At 46.6% G+C, this 10,640-nt stretch overlaps 1 protein-coding gene across 8 annotated transcripts in view; it reads right to left on the bottom strand.

The window, feature by feature from the left end:
* Positions 1-505: 505 nt before the first annotated feature.
* Positions 506-10,640, bottom strand: part of OSBP2 (oxysterol binding protein 2) — a 193,526-nt gene continuing 183,391 nt past the window's right edge. For 6 of the 8 annotated variants that reach the window (XM_072723163.1, XM_025985907.2, XM_072723168.1 and 3 more), the window contains 6 exons: positions 10,017-10,137; positions 9,648-9,751; positions 9,480-9,575; positions 9,209-9,393; positions 2,291-2,517; positions 506-2,105 (listed from right to left, as the gene is read on the bottom strand). In XM_072723163.1, the coding sequence (XP_072579264.1) occupies positions 1,963-2,105; positions 2,291-2,517; positions 9,209-9,393; positions 9,480-9,575; positions 9,648-9,751; positions 10,017-10,137 (876 nt within the window). In that variant the 3' untranslated portion in view covers positions 506-1,962. Of the gene's footprint in view, positions 2,109-2,290; positions 2,518-9,208; positions 9,394-9,479; positions 9,576-9,647; positions 9,752-10,016; positions 10,138-10,640 lie in introns of all 8 variants that reach the window. The other 2 variants (XM_025985906.2, XM_072723164.1) reach the window with 1 other exon arrangement.

Below are 10,640 nucleotides of genomic sequence, written 5' to 3'. Positions count from 1 at the left end.
GGCTGCGATGCTCTTGTGGTGCCCTGCCCCGACCCCATCCTTCACCTGGAAGCACTGTCAGTGGGAAGCCCCCTCACAGTGGGCCAGGCCCAGCTGCTCTTGGCCAGACCTGGGAGCTAGTGATCTGAGTTGCTTAGCAACCTGGGACAACAAAAGCCTTCCAGGTCATGGTTGCCGAGTAACCCTGGAACTCACCAAAGTGAGCTCCCTCCGAGAGAAGAGCACAGTGGGTGCCTTGGCTTGGCCCCAGACAGCCCCAGGCAAAGCTGTGAGCCTTCCCCTAGGTTCTGTCTCTGCCTTCTGCAGCCTTCCTGTCCCAGACCCTGTCTCAACAGGTCTTCCACCCTCTTCTTTTCCCTCCCCATTCAGATCAACTTTCCATTGCGTGCCTCAGTGGAGAGCAGAACAAAGCCCCAGGCTCCGCCCCCATGCTGCCTCATAGGCTGTCACCTGTTCTGCATCAGCCCTGATCCACCCAGTCACAGACACATTCAGGGACAGGTCCTTGGAAAACAACAAATCCAAGGTTTTTATTACCGGTCAGAAGGTGCTCCCTCACAGTGTGAGAAGAGGTACATTGCACAGCTCTACTTGCAGGCCTGGTGGGGCCACCCAGCCCACCCTGCCTGCCCTGCCTCTTGAGTGGGCACCCTAAGGCATTTCATATGTTGGTGTTTTCACTTTTGTTTTCTTATAAAAACAAAACCAGTCCTGGAGTATACAGAAAAAAACCCTGTGATGAATTTTCAGGACCAAACTTAAATGGGAGGGGTTGGAGTGGGGGTTCTGAAGGGCCGGGACAGTGGCCATACTGGCCCAGTCCCCCCACCAATTGAAAGGAGCCGTTGGAAGGGGATCCGAGGAGAGGGTGGGGCACAGCTGACAGGAGGGCCAAACTCAGACAGGAGTGCACCCTGTCTTCATCATTTTTTAGCTTTCACATACCATAGAAATTTAAGCAAAATAGCTATTTTTTATATATTAATATATCTCATATATATATAAATCAGGCAAATAAGGAGTTCAGGGGGTGTGGAGATGGGCACTCCGGAGGTGCCTGAGGCCGAGGCGGGACACTGGGTCTCTGGTGCCTGGGGGCACTAGCCCAGGCTGAGCCGAGTGTTCTTATTGCTGATTTGGGGCCTGGTTCTGGGGTGGGGAGCACCTGCAGGCCCTGCCCCCCAGCCCATCCCGGCCTCTGGGGCGAGGGAGCAACCCTCACATGGCCAAGGCTAGGCAAGGGGCTGTTGCCCTCAAATCTACGTGGGGGCCCCTCAGTGCCCCCTCCCCCACAGTGGGTGCAGCTGTAGCTCCAGAGACAACTGACCTGTGGTCTCCTGGGCCAGGTGGCCCCTCCAGTTCCCTTCTCTGTGGAGTCCGTGCTCCCAGTGACTGGGCAGCCGTGACACAAACGTGGCCCTGCTATGTCGAGCTACAAAATGCTCCCTGCTCAAAGGGGTCTGGCTTCCTGATGTCTTAAAAAGAAGGGGCTCTTGCCAGGACACATTTGTGGCAAGAAAGCACACTTAGAAAGTTGTCTGCTAAGTGTTGTACTAAAAGTATTTACTAAACGTCTTGGCTGGAAAGAAATGGAGATAGTTTTTTCTAAAAAAGTCAAAAGTGGCTCCTCAGGAGGAGCCAGTGCCTCCCTGGGTGGGGCTGGTGACTGGGGCAGCCCAGGACTCGGGCCAGCCTGCCTGAGTTGTGGTAACTGGGAGCTGGGGTCCCACTGGGACCCAAGTCCACAATGAAGGGGCTCCGGTGACCCGGAGCACCTGGGGGCTGAAGAGAATGCAGATCAGCACTTCCTCCTTCCAAAGTGGGAGCCCCAAAAAAGTGTTTTAAAAAAAAAGGCGAGGGTGGGAAGGTTTGGGGGGAGGGCCACTGAGTACTAAATTGAGTGCATTAAAGAAGAGGTGGACCAGGCTGTGCAGGCGCCTGTATTTGCAGGAGAGGTGGCGCTCAGAAGATGTTGGGGCACATGTGCCAGTCCTGCCTCTCCTTGGCCTCCCAGTAGCCGCCCTTGTATATGCAGGCCGTCTCCCCGGTCAGCGGGTCCAGCCTCTTCTCGAACCACAGCGGCATGTACACATCGGCCTCCTTCTCTGCTGGACGGGCACATGGGCGGGCGGGGGGGTGGGCGGGGGCCTCCTTCCTGGTCCACCCCCTTCCCCATGCCCCGCCTCCCTGTCCCCCTCCCTGTCCCCTCTGCGCCCCCATTCCCTTCCTTCCAGGAAGGAGCCGCTCCCCAGCCCCAGGGTACCTTCTCTCGGCCTGCGCCCGGCCTCACCTTCCTCGGCGCCACAGCCCCGCGAGCAGGCCTCCAGCCTCCGGCGCCTGGACACGCGCTGTTTCTCCTCCAGCCGCTGCTTCTCGCTGTTGGCCTCGTCCCAGTGCCCCTTCTCCATCAGCCGCTGGTCGGGCCGCAGGCGGCTGTCGGTGGGCGCCACGCCCTCCTCGTGCTCGTTGAGGGTCAGGGCCAGCTCCGAGAAGTAGTACATGTTCTCCGCGTTCTCCCTGCGCGGGGGGTGAGCGGGGGTGAGCGGGGGTGAGCGGGGGTGAGCGGGGGTGAGCGAAGGTGAGCGGGGGGTGAGCGCCTGCACCTGCACGGGCCCCGCCCCGGCCCCGCCCCGCGCGGCCCCGCCCGCTGCTCCCGCCTCGCTCCTTCCTCCTACCCTGGCCCTACCTCGCCGGCTCCACGCACCTGCCTCTAGTTTTGCTACATTCTACTCCTCTGGGAATTAGCGCATTTCCACCAGTTTTTCAACTAGATCAGTGCGAAGTTGTTTCTAATCTCATCACGTCTGGGACTGGCGATGTCCTCCCTTCACATCTGTGAGGTCGGTTACACGCGCCCCTCCCCACTCTGCAGGCCTGGCGAGGTGCCTCCACGCTCTTCATTGGTTGAAGGTGAAATTTTGTTGACTCTCTTTTAGGTTTCTCTGCTTTACTGAGTTTGCCTTTATAGTCCCTGCCCCTTCATGCAGTTACATTTTCTTTCTTTTTTTTTTTTTTCATGCAGTTACATTTTCTGATGTCCACGGTATCTTCTTAGATCCGTGGATTAGTTGGAAGTACATTTCTTGAATTTATAAACATCTGGGGATTTTTACTAGTCACCTTTATTTCTAGTATAATTGCCTTGGAGACAGACAATATACTGGCATAATCTCAGTTCTTTGAAATTTGCTGAAAGACGCGGTGTATGATCAGTTTTTGCAGATGTTCCATGTGTACCTGCAGAGAATGTTTCCTACAGTTGTCCAGTAGATTCTATGGTTTAAACTCTTTATTTTGTTTGTTTCTAGCCATTACTAAGAGGGTTTTGTTAAAATGTCCTACTTTGGTTGTAAATTAATCCCTTTCTCCTTGTCTTTCTGCCAACTTTTGCTGTTAATATTTTGAGGCTATGTTTTGTAAGCACAGGATACGTTCAGATTTAAAGCTCATCTTAGTGAATTGAGCCTTTATCATTATGTCCCTCTTAGCTCCTGTCTTACCTTTGGTTTTAAAGTCTGTTTTGCAACATTAATATAGCTACAGCAGCTTTTGTTTGTTATTTCTGTGAACATATCTTTTTCCATCTTGTTATTCCAGTCTTTTCTCACTTTCTTACTTAGATGTATCTCTCATAAGCCAGGTATAGTTGGATTTTTAAAACTTATCTGAAATCTCATACCTGTAATGAGAGTAATTAATGTAATTACTGATATATTGGATTTAAGTCTATCTTTTTTTTTTCCTTTTTGTTCACCTTTTTTGAATGTCAGGTGTACAGCTTTGGATTAGTCATGATCCCTTTTATGTGACACCCTCTTTTTATTGGTCCTTGCATGCCTCACTTGTATTAATGTAACTTAACCACCAGAAGAACCTCTAAACAAAAGGTAGAATCCTAACAAAACCTACATCTAACCATATGGAAAACTCACCAATCTATCCCCTCCTCAGGCAGCTGTCAGAAAGACTCCTGGGCTCATTAGTCCCTTGCTTACCTTTTAATATAATTTTATTGAATATTTAAATAGTATTAAATGTGCATGTATGTGTGTGTGTACTCATGTACATATATTTACATACTTGTTTTTAACCGTATAAAAAAGAATATCATGATGTATGTAATAACCTTCTGGGACTAACTTTTTTTTATTATTTACTAAAATTTATATTGTTGCATATTTCTGTGGTTCATTAGTTTCAATGAATGAATATTACTGTGTAATACTGCCTCCTGTGAATAATACCACAGTTATTCGTTCGGTAGATCTGGGTTGTTTACAAGTTTTTGCTTTGGAGTAATATTATGCATGTTTCCTGTTGTACATTTGCAGGAATTTCTCTTGAGTAGAATTGCTGGGCTATAGCGTCCGTGGCATGCTTCTTTAGGAGGTAAGGCTAACCTGCTTTTCAACATGGTGGCACCAATTCACATTCTCACCAGCGATGTGTAGGAGATATCGTGGATCTACATCTTCTTCCACACTTGATACTGTCAGGTTTTTAATTTTTCTTTAATTGAATGAAGGCAAGATGGTCTCATGTGGCTTTGATTTGCATTCCCCTGTTTACCAATGATGTTGATCATTTTCATATGATGACTGGTCACATGTATTAATTCTTGTGTGAAATTCTTCCTCATGGCTCTTGGGCTTTTTCTTCCAGATTGCTTTTGCTTTATTCATGTATTAGGTATTCTTGACTTTTTTTTAGTTATTTTCAACTGTGGTCGAATACTTTTTTATGTATTCTCAATACTGATCTGTTGTTGGGTATTAAGTGTTATGATTATCTTCTGCAAGTTTATATATTGTGTTTTCACTTTAAATTGTCACTTAATGAGCAAAACTTCTTTTAATGAAAAAATATTTTAATATAGTTCAGTACATCAGTACTCTTCTGTGTCTTGTTTAAGATCTATTTCCCTAAGGTCTAAAAGAACTCATCAGTATTTTCTCCTTAGAGTTTAACTTATTGTTTAACAGCAAATCAGGCTTAATACTTTTTCTAAGACTTTTATGTAGAGTCAATTTCTATTATAATGTCAGGGAGAGATTCAGTTAATCTTTTTCCATATGGATAACCAGTTTCCTAGTTTTTTTTAGGGAACAATGCCATCTTTCCACATGATCTCACATCACCTTTGTTACATACCAAAGATATATACATCCATAGGTCTGTTTCCCAGGCTCACTGTTCTTTATTTTTATTTTTATTTATTTATTCATGAGAGACACAGAGAGAGGCAGAGATGTAGGCAGAGGGAGGAGCAGGCTCCAGGCAGGGAGCTCGATGTGGGACTCGATTCCAGGACTGTGGGATCGTGCCCTGAGCCAAAGGCAGACACTCAACCACACTGAGCCACCCAAGTGCCCTGGGCTCACTGTTCCATTGCAGCTTCAAAATAAGTCATGATATCTAGAATAGGGCTAGTGCTTATTCCTCTGTTGTTCTTCAGACATGTTTTGGCTCTCTATTCTTCAGTATAAACTTAAAAATCATAATATCAAGCAATGAAAATCACTGTTGGGATTTTGTTTGATCTACTCTTTAGATCATAACATCTTTGTAATACTAAGTCTTTCTTCTTTCTTCTGGTTTATATGTTGATCTTTCTCTAATTTCTTAGATTAGAAACTCAGAAAAAAAAAAGTCTCAAAATGAACGAGCTTATATATGTGCCTGTTTAAGGCGATCCATTTCCTATGAAGCATCACCTTTGTTACATCTATTCTCATTAAATTTTAAGTATTTTATGATAAGATTTTATTTATTTGAGAGAGAACAAGCAGAGGGAGGAGAAGCAGGTTCCCCGCTAAGTAGGGAGCCTGACTTGGGGCTTGATTCCAGGACCCTGGGATCATGACCTGAGCTGTAGGCAGACACTTAACTAACTGAGCCACCCAGGTGCTCCAATTTAGGTATTTTAAATTTTTCATTCTAATTTATTATTTTACCCATGCGTTGTTTAGCAACTTAACAATTTTTTCCAAACATGTGGGGACTTTCTGTCATCTTGTTCATAACTTCTGACTTAGTTGTCTTATCGTAGATGTGGTCTGTATGCTACCCTCTAACTCTGTTGAGTCTTTCTTTAAGGTTCAATACACAATAGATCTTCAAATACATTTGGTGTCTACTGGGGTAAAAAGTAAAAAGTCTCTGATACAACTGTAAGTATGTAGATATCCTGTGCTGTTTTGATCTCCTCAGACGCTTGTTGATCCCCTCACCTCCCAGCCCTGCTCTGCATCTGACTGATCAACAAGTGGGAAAGGTGTAATGAAGTCTCTCTGTCTCCCATCCTGGTAATGGATATATCAATTTCTCCCTTTATTATCAATATATGCTTTGTGTATTTTTGAGGCTGTTTCATCACATCATAGTGAAACTCATATTTTCTGAAGAACTCAAACTTTTGTCATGTAGCAACTCTTCCATTCCTAATGATGCTTTTGTCTTATTAAAGTCTATTTTATTTGATATTAACATAGCTCTTACAGTTTTTTCAGTTAGGTATTCCCATGATGTCTTTTACTTTCAACCTCTGCATGTCTTTGTTTTTGACATTTCTTAGAAGGTGCATGTATCTGGATTTTTAAAAATCCACTCAGTATTTTGCTTTTTGACTAGTGAGTTTCACCTGTTTTTACTTGTTATGCTTGGGCCTATTCCTACTGTGTTGATTTACTGTTTTTATTTGTCCTTTTTTCTTTTCATCTTTCCTTACTATTTTAAACATATTTGTCTCTTCCTTCTAATAAGAACATAGTGATCCTTCGCATTCCTTGATGCCGTCTCCACTCTCCTCAGACCCTGTCATGTTAACATTATCTACATCTTAAGTTCTGGATTATTATGGGAGTTTTTTCTCTTCTACTGTGGTCTTAGTAAAGCAGCTTCTGGATTTGTTTTCTCCCCCTTTCAAAGTACTAGGAACACCTGGGTGGCTCAGTTGGTTAAGCATGGACTCTTGGTTTTGGCTCAGGTCATGATCTCCGATCATGAGATAGAGCCCCGGGTCAGCTTAGTGTTGGGCATGAAGCCTGGTTAAGATTCTCTGTCTCTGCCTCTTCCTCGGCCTCCCCTCCCTCCACCATCACCCCTCCCACCCCTGCTCACTCTCTTTCTCATTCCTTCTCTCTCTAAAACAAATAAATAAAATGCTTTTTCTTTTTTTAAAAATGATTTTTCTAATACAATTTTCTTTCTTTCTTTCTTTTTTTTTTTTAATTTTTATTTATTTATGATAGTCACAGAGAGATAGAGAGAGAGGCAGAGACACAGGCAGAGGGAGAAGCAGGCTCCATGCACCGGGAGCCCGACGTGGGATTCGATCCCAGGTCTCCAGGATCGCGCCCTAGGCCAAAGGCAGGCGCCAAACCGCTGCGCCACCCAGGGATCCCTCTTTTTTTTTTTTTTTAAAGTTCTAATACCATTTTCATTGTGGGTTTTGTGTGGCAAACCTTCTGAGGTTGTTTGCCTGATGACATTTTCAGTTGTTGTTGTTAATGTTCTCACATTTAAATGATAGTTTGGCTGGATAAAAATCTTAACCTTCTAATTTTGTTTTCTTCTACTTTGAAAATATTACTCCAGACATTGGCTATTGAAAGATATTGATCTTTCTGATTTGTCAGCTGATTCTTTATCCTTCATTGTAATCTTCTTGCATTCTTCTCTGGAAGCCATTAGAATCTTCTCCTTGGCATTTTAAATTTTCACTGTAGTATGGTTTGGGTGAAAGCTTTTACCTCTGGTGTCTGAAACCCTACAGGCCCTTCAACACAAGGTCTCCCATCTCTTTGTTCTTATTCTGGGAAATGTAGCTGCATTATTTAATTATTTCTCTTTCTTTTCCTTTGTTTTGTTTTGGTTTTTTTTGTCTTTCTTTTTCTTCTGGGATTTCAATTAAACATTGTTGTAATGATTATTCTGGGAATTGTAACAAGCAGCCTTCACACAGCCAAAAGTTAACATACCTTCTTGACCTTCTTCTTGGGTAGTGCAAAGGCCTTTGAGAAGTTTCCTTTCATTTATCCCTCTTCTGACTTAAGTGATCACATAGTTATATTTTATGTTTAGAGTCTAAATTCCACAAGACATCATCACCATTCCTGTTTAGTTACTGTTCACTTAGGTTCACATAGTTTTGGTTCTTTTTTCATTCATACAACTCAGTGCTTCCATTTGGGACCACTTTCCTTCCACAGGAGATGTATCCTTTAATGTGGGTCTGCTGGTGGCAACATGAGTTTTTATATGTCTGAAAATAAAGTACTTTAAAAATAAAATACTTTAAAATTCTGTAAAGGTGTTCTCGCTGGGTGTGTATGACTGTATGCTGTCAGCGAGTCTTTCTGCACGTGGAAGGTCTCATTCAGCGGTCTCCAAGTCTCCATCATCGCGGAGGTGGAGGAGACACAGCTGTCACTCTGCTACTCCACAGAAAGTCACACGTGTCTTTTTCCAACTGGCTGCTTCATACTTCCTCTTTGACTTAGTTTCAGCATTTCTACTATAGATTTGGTGTGGAAGATTCCCTGCAGTTTGCTCCTCAGCTATGGTCTCTTTCCTCCTGGACTCTGACTAGAAGTATGCTAGACTCTGCTCACTAGCCTGACGTGTGGCTAGCCACCCCAGGGGTCTTCCTGAGATTCTGGGCTCCCAGGGCTGCTGCTCCAGGGACTCACTCGGGGCCCTGGTGGTGAGCTTTCTCTCTGTTAGCTTTTTTGTCTTTTCCAGGTCTTGTCTCTTTAGCTGACCTATATTCAGTTGATGGATTCTATTCAACCTTCCCAGTGGGGGTTCTCAAGTTCAGTTACTTAATTTTTCCTTTGTAAAACTTCTGTTTTGCTCTCTTTGGAACCTGCCGTACCATTTTTTATAGTCTTCTGTTTCTTGCATTTGGTTTTTGTTCCTTGGACTGTGGGACTGACTCTGTCCTTACCAGCCGGTTTAAAGCCTTCACAGGACTTGCTACCACTTGATATGGCCATGCTTACTTATACCTGGGTGTCTGTCTCCCTCACGGGGGTGTCAGCTGCAGAACACGGCCTCTGCCTACATGTGGACAGAACCTCCGTCTCCACCCCAGTGTCTGCCACTCATCTCTTGTCTGGCTGGATGCTATCCCCTGCCTGCCCTCTATCCCCTTGCCTCCAGCTTCTGCTCCCTGCCTGCTCTCTACCCGCCCTGCAGCCCCACTCACGGCAGTGGGTACTTCTTCCACAGCAGCTTGGCTGGCAGCGTCTGGTACACTGTCTTCTGCTTCCCATCCGAGCTGGGGCTGCTGGGGCTGCTTTGCACGATCTTGGCGCACTCCATCTGTTCATCCCACGAGCCTGACAGCACATAGTGGGCTTTGCCCTGACTGTCACTCACCACTCCTGTCACCTGTGGACATTGGCAGGATCAGCATAGGCACACACCCCACTCTAGCACCCCTCCCCGTCGAGATCCTAAGGGGTGGCCATGCTTACTTTCCGGGCTACCTCTTTGGAGAAGTAGCTATAGGGCAAGAACTTTAGCTGGCACCGGTCCTTGGTCTTATGGTTCACGATCTCAATATCCCCTGTCTGGTGAGGGAGGGTAGTCATCAGCGGCCCACCTCTAGGCCACATGCCCCTCCCTGAGGGCACCCTCCTGACCTGGTCGATCCAGAGCTTGCCCACAATGATGTTATGCACAGTCGAGGTGCTCTTCCTCCACACGTAGTGATTCCCACTGGCCTGGAATTCTAAGTGGATGGCACCTGGAAGCCAGATACAGGGTCAGAGGTCATGGCTCACCATGCTAGACCCCAGCCAACCCGCCTGCCCACAGTCCCAGGGTCCTGACAACTGGAAGCAGTATTCATGTAGACTGGAGACAGGACATAGGCCAGGGAGGTGGGAAGCCAATTTGCGGAGAGACTAATGTCACTCACAGAGGCCCCAAGCTGGCTTCTGGGTTGGTAAAACCCTCCCCCTTATCCAGAACATCTTTCTGTCCTTGGAGAGCACAGGGCTCCAGCTCACCTAGCGGCATGATGGACAGGTATTTTCCCCGGAACTTGCTGGAGATGGTGATCTCCTGCCAGAGGCTCCAGCCATGCTTGGAGAACACGTAGTGTGCAGCTGATGGTGGGTGGTGGCTCACCTGAGACCAGACCCACAGGACATGAGCGTCTGCTGGACATGGGCCCAGGCTCGCTCCCCAACCAGCTGGGGGGACAGCCTGCCCCGTGCTCAGCACAACCAGCTCCCTGGCTCTGGGAGCAGGCCTGCCTGTTCCTCTAGGGACCACAGACTCATAGCAGCCCCCAGGAAGGATGGTGCTTTGAGTGAAAAAGCAAGGGTGTGGTAGTGGGACCAGCCGGGGCTGTCCTGGGTTTGCTGTGGTTGGGAGAAGAGGGTTGAGGCTTCTCTCTGCTGGACTTGGGCTCTGAATGGGGGTGACAACAGAGCCTGGCCTCAAGGAGGCCCCTGGGACAAGCTGTGCTGAGGGCTACTGTGCCCACTCTCTAGTTAGCTGCCCCACTCATCTGCAAAGGGCTGCATCTACTGTGCTGTGTTGCACGGGGGGGCCAGGCCAGGGAAGCCATTCTAACTTCCTTCCTCCCTCCAGGCCAGCAAGGCTCCAGAGCGGGAATCTACCTCAGC

This window comes from Vulpes vulpes, chromosome 10 (assembly GCF_048418805.1).
Source record: "Vulpes vulpes isolate BD-2025 chromosome 10, VulVul3, whole genome shotgun sequence".
NCBI lineage: Eukaryota > Metazoa > Chordata > Mammalia > Carnivora > Canidae > Vulpes > Vulpes vulpes.
This window is presented reverse-complemented; position numbering and strand designations above follow the sequence as displayed.